The sequence below is a fragment of the Mastomys coucha genome, unplaced genomic scaffold, assembly GCF_008632895.1.
Source record: "Mastomys coucha isolate ucsf_1 unplaced genomic scaffold, UCSF_Mcou_1 pScaffold15, whole genome shotgun sequence".
Taxonomy (NCBI): Eukaryota; Metazoa; Chordata; class Mammalia; order Rodentia; family Muridae; genus Mastomys; species Mastomys coucha.
Genome location: NW_022196897.1, coordinates 89,945,598 through 89,964,268, shown reverse-complemented (window position 1 = coordinate 89,964,268; position 18,671 = coordinate 89,945,598). Strand labels below are relative to the sequence as shown.

General features: G+C 39.5%; 1 protein-coding gene across 5 annotated transcripts in view; it reads left to right on the top strand.

Annotated features, from left to right (window-relative positions):
* The window catches only part of Hipk3 (homeodomain interacting protein kinase 3), an 89,438-nt gene that overhangs the window by 29,999 nt on the left and 40,768 nt on the right, over window positions 1-18,671 (top strand). For all 5 annotated transcript variants that reach the window (XM_031371215.1, XM_031371212.1, XM_031371211.1 and 2 more), the window contains exons 2-4: window positions 9,701-10,799; window positions 12,867-12,870; window positions 13,789-13,797. In XM_031371215.1, the coding sequence (XP_031227075.1) occupies window positions 9,703-10,799; window positions 12,867-12,870; window positions 13,789-13,797 (1,110 nt within the window). In that variant the 5' untranslated portion in view covers window positions 9,701-9,702. The remainder of the gene's footprint in view (window positions 1-9,700; window positions 10,800-12,866; window positions 12,871-13,788; window positions 13,798-18,671) is intronic.

Here is an 18,671-nt window from a genome sequence, read left to right as displayed (position 1 = left end):
TTGGTTTTTTTGAGACAAGGTTTCTCTGTGTAGCCCTGGCTGTCCACTCTGTAGACCAGGCTGGCCTGGAATTTAGAAATCCGCCTGCCTCTGCTTCCCAAGTGCTGGGACTAAAGGCGTGGGCCACCACCGCCCGGCCTGTACAGGCTTCTTAAGAAAGAAATGTCATGTCTCATGTTATAGTCATGCAATCTTGGCTGCTTGGGAGGCAGAGGCAGGAGGATCACAAATTTAAGGCTTTGCTTTTGCTACAGAACAGCAGATTCAAGGCCTGTTTGGGTGACACCCTGTTTCAAAGTAAAATAAAATAGCATCCCAGGAATGTAGCTTATTGGCTTGCCTAGCAGGTTTGAGACTTCAAATTCACTTACCAGAAGTGTGAAAAGAGAGGAGAGAAAAAAAGGTCTTTTATATTGTAAAACATTTATTGGTTCGCATAATAAAATCCTGCTTGTAGTCTATACTGATTAGTCAAGTAACATACTAGTCAAAAGCTCTAAGATAATGCTCTTTACTTTTAAGAGATTATACCTAATACTTATACTTTTAATTTTATTATTATTTTTTAAATCCAAAATAGGCCAGTGAGACTGGCATGGTAGCATTTAATGCTTCACTTAGTAGGGTATCAGGTAGTTTAGGAATTTGAGTCTATCCTGGGCTGCACATTGGAGACTGATTCAGAAACAAAACAAAGGCTGGCTATTGATCCCAGGGATTTGACCTGTTGCTTGGGGTTTTATGTACTTTATAGTTCTATCACACAGTGAATGACCTGGACAGAAGTAATGCTTAGTTACAAGAATATTACAGAATTCCTGCCTCTGTTGTCTTGGATCCTAGGATACTAACATTCACTCTTCCCCTTTAAAAGGGACTTAAAAATATTTACATGTTTTACATGCATTTGTGTGCCTGAGTGCGTGTATGTGCACAGCATGTGTGCAGTTCCCATGGAGTCCGGAAGAGGTCATCAGATCTTACAGAACTGGAGGTACATGTGGTTGTGAGCTTCCATGTGGGTTCTGGGAACTGGACTGGGATCTTCAGCAAGAGCAGTAGGTGCTCTTACTTGTTGAGCTGTCTCTCCAGCTCCGGAACCATGCCATTTTGTATTAGGGACTCAGACATCTACTGGAATTGTCTCCTTGGTATTCTGACCCAGCTCTTTTGGAGCTGGAGGATGTTAGGAGCTTTGTCTCTAAGTATATGTTATAGTATATGATGCATGATCTGTAACATCCTCATTGATTTTAGTTCATTCTGTTCTTTAGTATGATATGAACATTCCCCATTTTTAACACTTGAAATTGGCATGCATTTTAAAACCAGTTATATGTTAACTTTTAGGGATTTGTGTGTATATGTGGTACACAAAAATGTAATTTTCTCTCTATTGTTGGGTACCATATTTAGGGTCTTGCACTTCCCAGGCAGACACCCTGAGCACTGAGCTAAGAGTGTTAACTCTTAGAGTTGTATTTATATTGTATACTTAGTATTTTATGAGTAAACTGAGATACATAGTCACATGCCAGATTATTTCAGAATTCATTACTGTGTGCAGTAGTGAAGAGAACACTATTTTATCTGTTTCTGTAAATTTGCTGTGAGCATCTGTATAGGTGGGGGACGGACCTGGAGAACTGCTGCTTTGTGAACTGTGCTTGTCTTTGGTTTTGCTGCCTAAAGCGACTGCAACTTTTTTTAAGATTTATTTATTATGTACTTATTATAAGTACACTGTAGCTGTCCTTAGACACACCAGAAGAGGGCATCAGATCTCATTATGGGTGGTTGTGAGCCACCATGTGGTTGCTGGGATTTGAACTCATGACCTTTGGAAGAGCAATCATTGCTCTTACTCACTGAGCCATCTCACCAGCCCAGCGACTGCAACTTTTGACTAGCATTTACAGATACACTTGTTCTCTTTAGATACAGTTCTGGTGCTTTTTTGGCAGTTTTGATGGATACAAAATGGCATCTGACTGTAGGTTTTATGCTTTCCTTATTGTCAGTGAGGTTGGAATTTTTTTTAATGTCTCTTGGTTTGCATTTTCTTTCTGTGACTTACCTATTGTGTATCATTACCCATTTTTCTGTTGAGTATTGCCAACCATAGTATTTCATATAGTCTAGGCTAGCCTAGGCAGAACTAGATAGGTAGCCAAGAATGGCCTTAACTCTGTATCCTGCTTTGACCTGGAAAGTTCCAGGACTTAGAAGCATGAACCACCACATCCAGATGAATAAAATCAAGCTTGTCTGTTCCAGGGTATTCTTTTTCTCTTCATAGTTATGTATTTTTTTGTATTTTTGGTTTCTCATTTAAAGGTTGATGATTAATTTGTTAAAAATGTACCATGCACTTTAAACTGAAACTTAAAAATGTAAGTCTGTATGAACACCCAAAGTGTTCAGACATTTAGAAACTCAGATTTCTTTTGGCTTTATGGTCTTTGGAGTAGAAGGGTGGGAATATGTAAAATTTGTACTAGTCCTCTTGAAGGAACGGCTTTGCTTTATTTGGAGAATAATTTGAGTGAAATGTTATGAAAGACAAATACAGCATTATAAAAGTCTCATGCTAAACCACAGGTGTTCATTCTTGGAGTACAGTTTGGGGAATTATTAACCAGGGCCAGCTCTACTGTCTTTCTTCCCTTCATAAAGAACTTCCTCTTAATGTCTTATAAGCCATCCTAAGCTACACACTGAGGTTCTGCCTCAGGACTCAAGGCCCCCGAGTCCTCCAACACCAAAAATCAAAACAGACATGCTCGCTCGCTCGCTCTTTGGCTTTTGTTTGTTTGTTTGTTTGTTTGTTTTTTGTTTTTTAGAGACAGTGTTTCTCTGTGTAGCCTTGGCTCTCCTGAAACTCACTCTGTAGTCCAGGCTGGCCTCGAACTCAGAAATCTATCTACCTCTGCCTCCCAAGTGCTGGGACTAAAGGTGTGCGCCACCACTGCCCAGCTATGCTCTTTCTAACTCCTTAACTTCCTTTTTTTTTTTTTTTTTTAAATTTTGTTTGTTTGTTTTATTTTTGGTTTTTCTTTTGCATAGTGTGGGATAAGGTGGATAACTATACTGAACTGAAATAGTTGGCCAGTTTTGTCTGTAGGAAACACATAGCAGTTATAGCACACTGGAGCAAGTAAGTAGCATTTTATTTTAAATTTGAAAGTGTCTCGTATCACAGTTGCCATGTGTTGGAGGACAACCTTGCACTCCTGATTCTTCTGTCTCCACTTCCCTAAATACTGAGAGTATGGGCATGTGCTACCATATCATACCAGGTTTTGTTTTGTTTTGTTTTGTTTTTGTATACAAAAATTTAAATTTAGAAATGAAAGCCAAAATAACAATCTTCAATTTCTTCTACAAAAAAATAATATAGATATCAGAAGCAACAGCAGTTTCTCTAGGTTTTATAGTCTCAGTGAAAGTTTAGGAACTTAAAACTCTGTTACTTTTGAAATGCTAGAACTTTAGTTTTTAAGATGAGTCTTGGCTACCCAGGATTTTGTCTTGTAGACCTGGCTTGCCTCAAATAATAGATCCACTTGCTTCTTCTTCCCAAGAGCTGACACTAAAGGTGTTTGCCACGTGCCCAGCATCTAGTATTTTTTGTAGAATTGTGTGTGTGTGAGTGTGTGTGTGTGTGTGTGTGTGTGTGTGTGTGTGTAGGCATGCTTGTGGGGGGTCAGAGGACATCTAGCTCTCTTCCGTGTGCGTCATCAGGCTTGGTGGGTATTGCCTTCACCCACTGAGCCATCTTGCTGGCTATTAAATGATAAAACTTAAACGAATTTAACTCAGATAGCTAGGCCAAACCTTCTCGCTTCATATCAGTGAGATGGTGTAGAATCAGACTGGTTATAGAGATGATGTTGATAGTCTCCGAAACTGACTAGATTCATTCACTAGGCCCTTCCTTCCTGCCAGAGTAATCAATAAAAGCTGGCAGTTGAGCTGTAAAGTAGAAAGTAAGAAACAGGGCCTGGCTGAGTTGTTTGAACAGGCTCCTGGAAAGGACACTTTCCAAGCCGCTGAGCTGCCTTCAGACTGAGTGTGCTCCAGGTTTCCAGTTTTGTGAGCTGTCAATCATGCTGGGGTGGGCCTTGGTGCTGCAGCTATCTGTGAGTTGTTTCTGTAAGTAATCCCTCATCTACACTCCTGTAAATAACCCAAGTAAAACTCTGGTTGACCAAGTTGGACTTGGTTCCTGTTTGTTGTATGGTCTGTTGTGGGCATCCTGTCTTGGGGGAGTAGATATGTGGATAGTTTCTTCTTGGGAAAAGTTTTTGTCACACAACATACATTTACCTCATAAGGCGACTTTAATTGCATGCTTCATTTTCTGTCCCAGCCTCTCTTCTTTAAGAGACAATAAGCTCACTTAGCAGAACCCATATCTACTTATTTTAATATTGGAAGAGTTGGTAGGTGTTTGTTTTTTTTCTTTTTTGTTTTGAGACAAGGTCTCTATGTTGCTCTGGTTGTCCTGGAATTTGATATGTAGGCCAGGCTGGCCTTGAACCCACAGAGATCTGCTTGCCACTGCCTCCTGAGTGGAGTTGATAGGTTATTAAGATTAAAGATGTAATTCTTTAATCCCAGTGCCGTGGAGGGGCAGAGGGAGGTGGCTCACTGTCAGTGTAAGCCCTGCTCTGAATATATAGCAAATGATGACGACAACAACATAACCCCCAACTCCCAAAATAGAAGCAACTCTAATGTCCATCCATGGATGGATAAATAAAATGTCATATATACATGCATGAAATACTACTTAATCTTACAAAAAGAAAATCTGGTTATATGTTAAACATGGATAAATCCTGACATTATTCTAAATCATAAAATGGGCAAATATGAGCCCACTTATGAGGTTTATTTTGAAGTCAAATTCATAGAACAGAAAAAAAAATGGTGGTTGCCAGAGTCATGAGGATAGGGAATTATTGTTTAATGGCCACAGTTACAATGGCAAAAGAGGGCTAGTATTAGGAGGGCAGTGTAATATATATACATATTATATATTATATATATTATAGTTTTTAAGAAGGAAGATATTTTAAAAATTATTTGGACAAGTGGTAGGAAGCTGAAAAAGGAGACTTTAAGAAACTATTGACTTGTCATTTAATTAGCCCTTTACCAATAAGACATAGATAAGTTTAGCAGAAAATGTTTCAGAAATTGAATTTGTTAGCAAAGCATTTCTGCCTTGGTTCCTGCTTTGCTCAGTAGACCCCATTTTATGAGTAAGGTGAAACCAGGAGAACATGTCTTATAATAGTTCACAATGGCCAAATCCGTATCTGTTGATGTTCATGTTGATTATATTATTGGTTACTTGTTATACAAGGTAGGGTTTAGATAGGATTTCAGGCTAACTATAGGATTAGGGTAAAACCCATGCATATCTATTTTGGTTTTGCTACCATAAGTTTATAAAGAACATAAATTTATTGCTCATTCTGTACTCCTAAGGTACAACCAGGTGCAGGATTTGTTGAAAGCTTGCTCTCTGCTCCAAAGGCAGTACCTAGCTGTGACTTAATATGGTAGAGGGGCAGTCAAGTTCCTTGAGTACTCCTTTATGAAAGGGAGCACTCACAGCCTAATCAACCCCAAAGCCCCCTTTATATTTTTGAGATAGGGTCTCACTCTATAGCCCAGGCTGGCCTTGAACTCTCTGCCTCAGCCTCCCAGCTTCTAGGATTATACTTGGTAGGGAGGGAAGGTTTGAGTGTATTTTTTTATTTCTCTGCGTAGCTCTGGTTGTCCAGGAACTTGCTCCGTAGAGTAGGCTGTCCTCTTAACTCAAAGGGCCACCTGCCTCTGCCCTCCCCAACCCCCAATGCTGGGATTAAATGCATGTGTCACTACACCTTATTCACTGTACAGATTTTGAGAGTCTGTAAACATAAATATTCAGAACAAAGCACCTGAGATGAGAGCTGGGTGCTGTGTGCACACTTGGAATTCTTCACTTTGTTCAAAGGCAGGAGGATTGCTGTGTTTTAAGCTAGCCACAGCTACAAACAAAAAAGATTCTGAAGTGAGTAAGCCTGAGAAATAAAAGATTAATGGCTGCTCCATTAGGAGCCTTTATTATGCTCCTACCTAACAGTTGTAGGTAGTTGCCACTGTCAAAGAGGTAGTATTTCAAAACCCCATTCCTAACTCTAATGATGAGAACAAATGGCAAAGACACGAAGAATATAGCTGCAGAGTGCAGCCTAGTTATATTCCAAGGGAAAAAATGAGGCATAGTGTATACAAAAACAATGTTTTGGATTCCATGGTGTTCAGTAACTATTGAGTATACAGCAACTGGTATTAATAAGTGACTTTTATATTTGTCATTTTGGATCTATGGGTATGGATTATTTAGGTGTTTTAAAAACTAGTATCATAGGAGAGAGTAACATTGAGTCTATGATTGGGCAGCCTTACAAAAATGTATACTATACAAGTTTGATATGTCTAGAAAGAGTTCTCAATTTGGATTATTTTGTTAAATTAGCTGGGTACTTAATCCCAGCACTAGGGAGGCAGAGTCAGATGAATCTCTGTGAGTTTGTTGCTAGACTGAAGTAAATTGGGAGTCCCATGTCTGTCACAGTTATATAATGAGACCCTGCCTTAAAATATGGTTAATTAGTGTAGCTTCAGAATTCCCCTGGGTAAAAAGATATAGAATAGATGCTTAAGCTTGCTTTTTTGGGGGGGTGGGGGTGGGGAGCAGATGAATTTCCTTAAAGGTTTAAACCCCAGAGTTTAATTTAGTGAATATAAAGTCTTGATCTGTCTGTGAAGTTTGTCTCCGACTTTATAGTAGGGCAGTTTGGAAACTGGATAGGTGGTAGACGGGAAACTTGGAAGCTTTATCTCAAGGGTAACGTCATAATTTTGAGACCAATTACTTGGTCCCTTTGAGGTTTGGCTTTCTTGTTTTAATTTTTGTTTGTGCATCCATGATATGTGTGTGTGTGTGTGTGTGTGTGTGTGTGTGTGTGTGTGTGTAGACAATTTTGTGGAGTTGATTCTCTCCATCTAGCTCCTGTAGGTTCTGGGTATGAACTGAGGTTGTTAGCCTTGTGTAGCAAATGCCTTTATTCACTGGACTCTAGTGATCACAAGAGCAAATTGGAAAGATATCAGTATCATTAAGCCAAATATTATAAAGCATTCAGTAAGCACTTGCATAGTTATCCCCTTATCGGTTATAGCTCTTCTCTAATATTTTTTCCAGTTTGTTATTTTTAATATTGTAGATATTGTATACTGTGGTAATAATTTCTGAGATAAAAACTGCCCATAGTTGTGATATGTTAAGATATGAGACAACACAGTTGTATCAAACTCTGTATTAGAGTTTAAAATTGGGTTGAATAAAAGTAATTTGTAGGAGCTGAGGGGTTTGCAGCACCTTAGGACGAACAACAATATGAACTAACTAGTACCCTCAGAGCTCCCAGGGTCTCAATCATCAACCAAGGACCGCACATGGAGGGGTCTGATTGTTCTGGCAGTATGTGTAGAGGATTGCAATTTGATCATCAATAGGAGGAGAGGAGCTCGGCCCTGTGAAAGTTCTGTGACCCGGTGTAGGGGAATGCCAGGGCCAATAAGTGGGAGAGGGTGGGGTGGCAGGCATGGGGAGGGGGCAGGCAACAGGGGTTTGTTTTTATTGTTTTTGTTTGTTTCTTTGTTTTTTGGAGGGGAAACTGGGAATGGAGAAGTTTACATGTAAATAAAGAAAATATCTAATAAAAAAAGTAATTTGTGTGTCTGTGATATATGTGCAGTATATTTGTGTGTATATGCATGAGTATATGCTCATGTGAATGTGTGTATGTGCAAGTCAGGAGGATGTAAGGGTCCTGGTGCATCAGCATCACTCGTTTCCTTACTTCTTGACCCTTGGGGCTTGTAGTTTCAGTTCCATCGCCCAGCCAGCAAGTCCTAGCTTTTCTCTGTCTGAAGGCCCAGCATTTTACATGAACTCAGGCTCTCATGTTTGCATCCAAGTACTTAACTGAATAAGCCATCTCTTTGGCCTACTAAAAATATTTTGAAGTTAATAGAACCATCTAAAATGTATTGAACATCAACTTTATATCCTAGACACTTTAATTCAGATCTCATGTGAAAGACATGTGTATACTGACAGTTACAGTACAGTGATTGATTGATTCTAAAGGAGACAAGTGGGGAGTTATTCTGAATCTCAATGCCTAGCTCTTCTTGGAGGTGCGTGGTGAGTATGTGTTTCATAAGAACATGAGCAAGAAAGAATTGCATTATTTGGTCAGCTCTGAAGAGTTTGTACTGTGCTCAAGGGTAGATGCATAGAAGGATATAAATAAAGAGAACCTGTGGGACTTTTTGTGCAAGGAAAGAACATGGACTAGTAAAGTAATGAATGCTTTTGTCAAGTAACGATTTTGACTTGTGTTGTATGTTGTTATATGATAGACTAGTTGGAGGTAGATTAAATAACTATGTAATTAGTGTGTTTTGTGCTGTGACACTAAGGATTTATTTGTGTGTGTGTATGTGTGTGTGTTAAGTTTGTATATATGGATTAGCAGTTGGATTGTATACTACATGAATTCTAAGTTCATAAAAATAAGATCATAGGGAGAAAAGTCAGCTGTGTCAGTAACTGTGTCAGTAACATGTTAAATCTGAGTTCGAGGCCAGCCTGGTCTACAGAGTGAGTTCCAGGACAGCCAGGGCTGTACAGAGAAACCCTGTCTCGAAAACCAAAAAAAAAAAAAAAAAAAAAAAAAAAAAAAGAATAAAGTCTATAAAAAGTCATTTAATGTTTGGGAACCTTGGCAGGATGAAGGGAACTGGATAGAAAGCCATTTAGTTGTTTTTATAGTGTAATGAATACCCTTTAAGTTTAAAGGGTATTTGGCAAGTAGAATATAGGATCAGAGCTGTTCATGAAAGGGATGGGCCTTTTAAATTAATGCCTGTATGTATATACATACTTAACATGCATACTTGTTTCTTCCCGATTATAAACCGTGTTGGCTGGTTCATAATTTTATGTGTGTGAGGTGTATGTATGTATCAGAGTACATGTGTAGAGTCCAGAGCAAGATGTCAGGTATCTCCTATTATCCTCTGCTTTATTCCTTTGAGGCTAAATGTGGAGCTCCCACTTTTCATCAAGGCTGGGTCAGCAAGCCCCAGCAATGCTGTCTCAGCTCTCAGTACTGGAGTTAGAGGGATGCGAGGGACCACAGTGCCTCTGGGTGCTGAGCACCGGTCCTCATGATTGTGCAGCAAGTGTTCCTACTGCTGAACTGCCTCCTAAGCTGCTGGCTCGTAAGTTCTGTTTTGATGAGAGAATATTTTAGCCACATGTGTGCCACTTGTTTAGGGAGTTGTATTTTTCCTTTCACAGGGAAAATGGTTAGTACAGTTTCTATTGCACATCCTGGCTTTTTAGATGTTCACTAAGTATTTCTCCAAATTACTAAAATACTGAAGAACTAATGTAGAATTATTGAAGATTGTACCTCCTCCCAGGGGAAAAATTCTAATGGAATTTTAAAATTATTATTTTAGCATGTTATGAATCTGACCCTGAAAGTTTTCTTCCTACAGTTTAAAGTTAAGGGAAAACTTGGTTTTCTGGCTAACGTTTATTTCCTTTCTTCTTTTGCAGGTATGGCCTCACAAGTCTTGGTCTACCCACCGTATGTTTATCAAACTCAGTCAAGTGCCTTTTGTAGTGTGAAGAAACTCAAAATAGAGCCAAGCGGTTGTGTTTTCCAGGAAAGAACCTATCCTCAGATCCATGTGAATGGTAGAAACTTTGGAAATTCTCGTCCTTCCACGAAGGGTAGTGCTTTCCAGACAAAGATACCATTTACTAAACCTCGAGGACACAGCTTTTCGTTGCAGGCAGGTGCCATTGTTGTCAAAGACACTGCCGGTGCTACAAAGGTCCTAGCAGCTCAGGCGCAGCAGGCTGGAGTGGAGGCACCACGGGCCGTGGTGTGGAGAAACAGATTACATTTCCTAGAAGGTCCCCAGCGATGTGGGCTAAAGCGCAAGAGTGAGGAGTTGGATAATCACAGCGGCGCGATGCAGATCGTTGATGAACTGTCCATACTTCCTGCAATGTTGCAAACCAACATGGGAAACCCAGTGACAGTTGTGACAGCGACCACAGGATCGAAACAGAACTGCACCAGTGGGGAAGGTGACTATCAGTTAGTGCAGCATGAAGTCTTATGCTCTATGAAAAACACATATGAAGTCCTGGATTTTCTTGGTCGTGGCACTTTTGGCCAGGTTGTCAAATGCTGGAAGAGAGGGACAAATGAAATTGTAGCCATTAAAATTTTGAAGAATCACCCTTCGTATGCACGTCAAGGGCAGATAGAAGTGAGCATCTTAGCGAGGCTCAGTACTGAGAACGCTGATGAGTATAACTTTGTGCGAGCCTATGAGTGCTTCCAGCACCGCAACCACACCTGCCTAGTCTTTGAGATGCTGGAGCAGAACCTGTATGACTTCCTGAAACAGAATAAATTCAGTCCCCTGCCCCTGAAGGTGATCCGGCCAGTTCTTCAGCAAGTGGCCACTGCACTGAAGAAATTAAAAAGTCTTGGTTTAATTCATGCTGACCTCAAACCAGAGAATATTATGTTAGTGGATCCTGTTGGACAGCCATACAGGGTTAAAGTGATCGACTTTGGATCGGCCAGTCACGTATCAAAGACTGTCTGTTCAACGTATCTACAGTCTCGATACTACAGGTAGGCAGGAAGTACTTTTTGGCTACCTAACAAACGCTGAGTTTCTGCTAAGTGAAATTTGATAACATGTATTTGATGAGAAAGACTGCTGCTTTGGTTAAATAAGGAAATCAATAAGATCTCTTTAGGTTTGAAATTGTAAAAAGATATGAAAAATCCAGGTATAAAATACAGGACAATAGAAATCTCCACTAGTTCCATTCTAAAGATAGCTCTTTTTTTGTTTTTTATTGAGGGTTTCTTTGTGTAGACCTGGCTGTCCTGGAGCTCACTCTGTAGATCAGGCCAGCCCCAAACTCAGATCTGCCTGCCTCTGCCTCCCAGGTGCTAGGACTAAAGGTATGGGCCACCACTGACTGGAGATGTCTGGTCATTTTTATTATTAATGGGAAATAGGAGAGAATGATGTACAAATAATATGAAACAAGTCTTTTAAATATTGGAAAGTGTTTTTGAAAGTAATTTCTGTATACTTCTTGGAGCATTTCAGTGCTTGGAAGAAAATTTTTTTTTTTTTTTATATTTGTACATTTTCATTTTTTACATTTATTTATTTTATACTTATTTATTGTGTGCTTGCACACGTGTGTGTATGTGTGTGTGTGCGTGCATGTGTGTGAGTGTGTGTGTATACATGCCATGGTGGACATATGCAAGTCTGCAGATAACTTGGGGGAGTCTGGTTTCTTCCCTCTACCATGTGGGTCCTTGGGATTGAACCCAGGTCATCAGGCTTTGTGGCAAATGCCTTTACCTTCTGAACTATCTCTCTGGTCTTGGAGAAGTAATTTAATAAAGACATAATCTCATATAACAACATTTAGAAAAATTTGGAGTTCAGACCATTATTCTGATTACTATTAATGATTATTAAGATTTACATGTATGTACATAGCTGCAATGAATTTTTCAATGTATATGCTATGAGCAATGACATCTTAGTGTTGGTGCTATGTGTGGAAAATTTGAAGACAGGAATAATTTCTGTACAGCTATTGACAGGTTCCATTGTCAAGATTTAGTATAAAGCTAGTTTTAGTATTGTAGTCTCAAGTCACTAGCTAATACTTAGTAAGGTTCCTTTGTGAGCAAGTTCATAGCTTGAATCCCAATTCCTAAGTTGGGGAATATTTTGTTGTATTTCACGTGAATGCTGAGATGTTCTTGGTGTAGTCTGAAGTTCCCTGTTCTCCAGCACAGTGGGGGCAGGTACAGGAGCAGTACTGGCGAAGGAGTGCTTGTTCACAAGTCACTAAGTGGATGGAAGTGCAGGTTGTGGTCAGAGGTTGCTATAATAGGAGGGTTATAAACTTTGACCCAACAAGGGGTTAGCTGTTTTGGGGTGTCACATCTGCCTTTGTACTACTTTTGATTTTCCTGATTAGTCTTCTGTAAATATGCTGTAATATCTTGCATAGATAAGAAGTAGTAGTCAGTCAGCTTCTACAGAAAACAATTCTGTATGCCCAGCTACATTAGTAGGTTATCAAAAGGAATCCCATGTTCATGTAACTTAGTTATAACTAAGCTTATTGACATAAACATTAGGAAGAGTAGTCTGATTTATTGTTAGTATATTTTGGATTGTAGTATGTCTAGTAATAGAGTTGCTGAATACCATTTTTAAAACTGCTTAGATGTGGGATTTAGAGGTACACATCTTTAGTCCATACTGGGGAGGCAGAAGCACATAGGTCTCTTGAGTTACAGGCCAGCCAAGGCTCCACAGTGAAACCCTGTCACACACACACACACACACACACACACACCCCAAAAATTAAAAGGCAAACTCAAAATGGGTACTCAAGCCACCTTTTCATTAGATGAAGGATGATTTGCTGTTGCAGCAGGTAGCAGATCTTACCTATTTTCATATACTTAGATTTACTTGATCCTCTGTCCTCCTAACTACTCTTTTTCTTTTTTTAGTTTATTGAAATGTAAGATTCAACTTTAGCTGATTTTTTTTCCCCCTGTGGAATAAAGATTTTGAAATCTTACTCAATTGGATGGAAAGACTAGTGCTTTCCCGACTCCTGTCCTTTCTGTCACAGACTGTGGGCTCAGAGCTGTCAGTAGCCAGCTAGCATATTATATAAACTCCAGCTCCGGCTGCTTGCGCCCTATATTTAGTTCTCTCATTAGTAAGTGACTTCATTATATTTGGGTCCTGCACTATTTCTATGTCAGATTCTGTGCTATGTGATATCTAGTTTCCTTTGTATGACTGAAATGTTTGGGAAGAGAGTAACTAAACATTTTATACTTGAGAATGAATTTCTATTGGTAAATTAAAAGTTTCAGAAGAAAATCATTTAAAAAGCAACCTAAATATGATCCTGTTTTCTAGCATTAGGCCTTGGCATAAACATTAGCCTTTATGTTGAGAAAGGAAGAAAATTCTGAATAATTGCTAAGTGTAACTTCTATTCTGAGTTTGGGTTAATATTTACCTGGCTTTCAGAAGCTGTACAGAGCTAAGATTAGTCACAGGTTCTGTGTGTTGAGAGTTTAAATACAAACTTCCAGGTTTTTTTTTTTTTAATCAATAAAAGCTCATATTTATGTCTTGGATGATTATACATTTATAAAGTACTGAAAATGGACTTGATGGCAGATTTAAGAGGTAGAATAGTTAGTAAATATTAAGATAGATTAGTGAAAATGCAGTATAGTTCTTAATTAGGTTGTACTGAGCCTGGTCTATTTTTACATGCAATTGGTATTACTTTATTTCAGAATTTGCACATCATTTTTGGAACCCTGCTTCTTCTGTCTTAGCTTATGACAGGGTTACTTAGAAATTGGATTATGCTTGATTTTCTGTGTGATAAATGGTAGTGTAATAAATATTTTAAGATGTGGATAATGTAGGTATATCCTAGTTTTTAAGGTAAAGGATTGATTTAGACACAGATTCATGTGTTACCCGTTTAAACTCTGTAACACAAATGTAGTAGGGATATCTTAAAATAGACAGGGGTAGCGGCCAGAGATTGTTGACTACTATAGATGGTGAGGCTGTCTAGCTCCTGCAGTGATGGAAGCCAGAGCATGCTAAGGGCATTGATTTGCTCAAGGTCAGCATGTTCTAAATTCAGCTGCCTGAGTGTGGTTTCTGTCAAGAACACGTAGGGCTTTTGAATGTGGAAAGCTTTAGCAGCAGAAGGTGCTGTATTTATGAGGTGTGGTGGCAATATTCAGGTCATGACGTACTTTTTTTTTTTTTTTTAAATATAGAATTTTAGCTTGTGGGTCTCAGATATTTCAGAGCAGAGTCAGAAAAGTGGGCTATAAAGTAACCTGCTTAGTAGGAAATATATGTTGCTATACTATGATTTAGTAATTGCCATTGAAGTAATGCATGCTCTGTAGGAATGTATAACACAGTGAGACTACTTACCCAGGTGTGGTCCTCAACTCAACTCTCCTCAGTTCCTGTGATAGTACAGAAAGCTGGAGTGATGGATAGTGAGATAGCAGTTCTTCTTGAGGGCACACTCACAGCTCATTTCTTTTTAGACCTAGAAGTATCAAAGGTAGCATTTCCTCTGACAAAATTAAGGCATATAGAAAGACCCATTGTGATTGATACTTTATATAGGTTACTTTATTTATTGATTTTTTTTTTTGAGGCAGGGTCTTACTATGTAGGTCGGGGTACATTCTATATAGACTATATATAGAATAGATTAGCCTGGCCTTATAAACAATGTGACTGTCCTGCCTCTGACTCATAAGTGCAAGGTGTGTGCCACCAAACCCAGGTACGTTACATTAGAATAAACTACTGTGCTTTTGTACATTTAATTTTTGTTTTCAAAGCATTTTTATCTATTCTACTTTGTTTCTCACTTCTTGCTCTCAGTTTGAGAGTTATAGAGTGGGAGGAGAAAGACCCTGTAAGCCTAGAATGACCTAAGAATTACTCTGTAGCCTGGGCTGGTCTTGAGCTGAATTCGTTTAAAGCATATAGTTCCATGGCTTTGATTATAGTTGTAGTTGCAAGTTGATGAATCAATTTTAGAATGCTTATGTACCCTCCAAAGAACAGCCCCCCACCATTGTTTTCCAGCCTTCTCATCTTCCTGGCCCGTTCAATCGCCATGTAATAGCATGCAATAGTAGTAGCACGTATTCCTAGTGTTACCAGTGAGTTCAAGTTACCAGTGAAAGGAATAGAAATTGTCAATGATTAGAACCTTTTCCTAAAATACTTAGAGCCTCTAAAGCGGGGTACATTGTGCTGGGTGCATTGACTAGCACAGAGATAGCCCCACCTGATGTGCAGCATGATGAACAGCTGTTCGAGGAAAAAAGGGAGACCTTAATAGAGAGCACATTTTTATTCTTTTATTCTTCTTGTTCAATTTACATTTTTTTAGTTTGAAATAGTTTTAGATATATAAAATACTAACATTTTACCTTCTTAGTTTTCCTACACATATTTTTCTTTGTACATACACACACACACATACACACTCATGCACACTCACGCAGTTTCAGATACAGAGCCCCTTTAGCCCCAAATAGTTCAGTGTACTCCTAGATTACAGGGATATTTTTGGGCCCACAAGATGGCTCAGTAGGTAGGTACTTTTGCCAGCCTGAGTTCAAAACCTTGAACTCAGGGAGAAGCTGAAGAGACTAGATTCCTGAAAGTTGACCAGCATATGCATGCCTACTAACACATCATTTGCACACTATAATAATAACAACAATAACAGTAACAATAATTTGTAGACATTATCCTTGAATATAGATTTCAATGAACTTGTTTTAATATTAAAAATTTAAATTTGTTCTTGTGTTTTTGTGCATGCATATGTGTGATAGCATATATGGTCAGAGGACAAGTTTCAGTCATTGCCTTCTACTGAGTTGAGGCAGGATATTTTGTTGATTCTCTTGCTGCACTGCCTACTCCAGGCCCACTGGCCCCAGAGCTACCCAGCCATCCTCTCATTTAGGTCTCTTATCTTGTGCAAATCACTTCAGATTGCTCAGTGGAAGAAAACCCCTTTAAACTTGTCTCTAGCTTCTGTGGTATGAGTTGTGCCTTCCGTAAGTGCTTGTTTTCTAGCACAAGATGTTCTGGCTTGTCTTGTACTTAGTAACCCCAGCCCCAGGATTGTCTTTCTCTGTAGGTATCTCCCCTCCCTCTCTTCTTCCTTCCTTCCTTCCTTCCTTGACAGTTTCTCTGTGCTGTTCTGGAACTAGCTCTGTAGACCAGGCTCAAACTCACAGAAATCTGCCTCTCTCTGTCTCCCAATTGCTTGGGATTAAAGGCATACCCCCCTCCCCCAGCACCCTGCCCCACTTCTTTTTTTTTCTTTTGAGAATGGTTATTTAGCAAATATCTGTATGCTAATGCAAGTGTACCTGTTGGTATGAGAGTGTCTGTGCTTTCTCAGAGCCTTCTCATGGTAAAACTAGAAGATACATGGCATATATCTCTGCTCTACATTTCTAAAGGTTTATATAGTAAAGCTATGAATACATACATACCTATTGGTGTATCTGGTTCCGACACCTTGAGTTTTATTCTATTTTGTTTACTTGTTTTGAGATAGAGTCTCCTGTGTAATTCTGGCTCTCCTGGATGCCACTATGAATGCATAGAGATCCACCTGCCCCTGCCTCTGAATGCTGGGATTAAAAGCATAAGTTACTATGCCCATCTTTGTTACTATTTAAAGCTTTAGAATTATAAGCAGGTATATTTATAAAGTTTATATTACGGATTTTCTACCCACCTAATGGGCAGCTATTTTGATATCTTTAACAGAGTCTTATATTATAGGCCAGGTTGGTTTTTGCTTTACTGTGTAACTGAAACTTGAACTCCTAAACCAACTACCCTCATGTCTTGAGTACTGAGATTGGAGACATGCTCCTCTCTACCTTGCCCAGCTAGTTTTAGACTTTCTGATTGAGAATACTTGCTTTGAACTTGGGAGGTGTGGCTAGTAGGTGAGGGTTATAGTAGTAATAGTCTAAGCATCTTTCTGTACCATTACCATCTTGCCGGCCTCAACTGTGATATTTCTAAAAACTACAGTTGGAATTATTCTTACAAAAATTCTTTTCTGCATATGTTCTACCCTGACACCCTTGGTCAGTATTGTCCCTGTGTTAGGAAAACACAAAGACTTTATTTGTAAACACATTGCCTTCTTGAGCTCACACTTTTAATATTTATTTTTAATTAATTATTTTTTGCATGATTTCTCTGTATAGCCCTGGCTGTCCTGGAACTCCTGTAGACCAGGCTGGCTTCAAACTCACAGTGATATGCCTGTCTCTGCTAGGATCCCAAGAGCTGGGATTAAAGGTGACACCTGGCATACATCTTTTATTTTTTAAACAGAACTAATGGGGACTTCTTATTTTGATTTTTAGTCATTTAACTTAATGTGTATGGATGGTTTGCTTGCACACGTGTATATGCACTGGGGTTACAGATGGTTGTGTGTTATCATATGGGTGACGGGAATTGAGCTCATGTTTTCTGCAAAAGCCAATGCTCTTATCCACAGAGCCATCTCTCCAGTGCTTTTGTGCTAATATTTTAATAATATTCACTTTAAAAAATTTAATTTAGGTTTTTTGAGACTTGTTTTTGCTATGTAGCCAAGGCTGGCCTTTAGCTCTCAGTGATGCTCCTGCCTTAGCACCCTAGTGCTATGATTACAAACATGTGTAGCCCGCGCAGTCATCTCGCCAGCAAGAAGACACGCAGACACTAGGATCCTTCTGCAGCAAGCATTTATTGCATCATGAAGAGGAAAAAGGGCCGAGCCAATAATCGGCACTGCTTATATACACCACAGCGTGGCGTGTCCGCCCATGATTGGCTGTTTGCTCATCACCCCTTGTGACGCCCCCGGGATGGGTCGTGACTTGGCGCCTTTTCACTCTATGCACATGCGCAAACAGTTGTTTACCAGGAGTCGACAGCGGATGTAGGCGCCATCTTGTCAAGGCGAATGCCTCTCCCGCTCTACCGCTCTCCACAAACATGAGCTACCATTATGATTAATTTCTATTATTACTCACTACATGTATTTGTTTATTGGGTCCATGCTGTGCCACAGTGTGAGGGTGGAGGTCAGAGGGTAACTCGTAGGTGCTGGATCTTCCCCCAACATGTGGTCTTGGGGGTTGTCAGCCTTGGTTCCAAGTACCTTTGTCTACTTAACCCTCTCATGAGCCTGCTCTGGGAAATAGTTCATTTTTTACCTGATGTAAAAGTAGATAGGAATCATCCAGCCTTCATAGTATTAAATACAGTCACATTGTTGTGACAGGTCCTTAGGGCATTTCCATCTTGCACATCTCAGATGTGTTCTTTGGACAGCACCCCATCATCTCAATTCCTAGTAACCACTTCTCCATCTCATCATGTCACTTGGACCCCCCTGAAAGCTCATCTGAGTAGCTGCTATGAACATGGTGGTGCAACTGTCTCCTCAAGACTTCTCCTTCAGTTGCTGGGCTCACACTATGATTCCATTTTGAATTTTTTCAGGATCCTCTATGTTTCCATTACATTTCACAGTTTTAATCAGTTTATATCTGGAACCCAACTTTTCCATCCCTGATGGCTCTTTTTTTTTTTTTTCTCCAGTCTTTAAAAACATTTTTAACATTATTGTTTTATGTTTTGGGTGTTGTGATGGTTTGTATATGTTTGGCCCAGGGAGTGGCACTATTAGGAGGTGTGACCTTGTAGGAGTAGGTGCATCACTGTGGGTGTGGGCTTAAGACCCTCACCCTAGCTGCCTGGAAGTGAGTCTTCTACAAGCAGCCTTCAGATGAAGATGTAGAACTCTCAGTACCTCCTGTACCATGCCTGCCTGGATGCTCCCA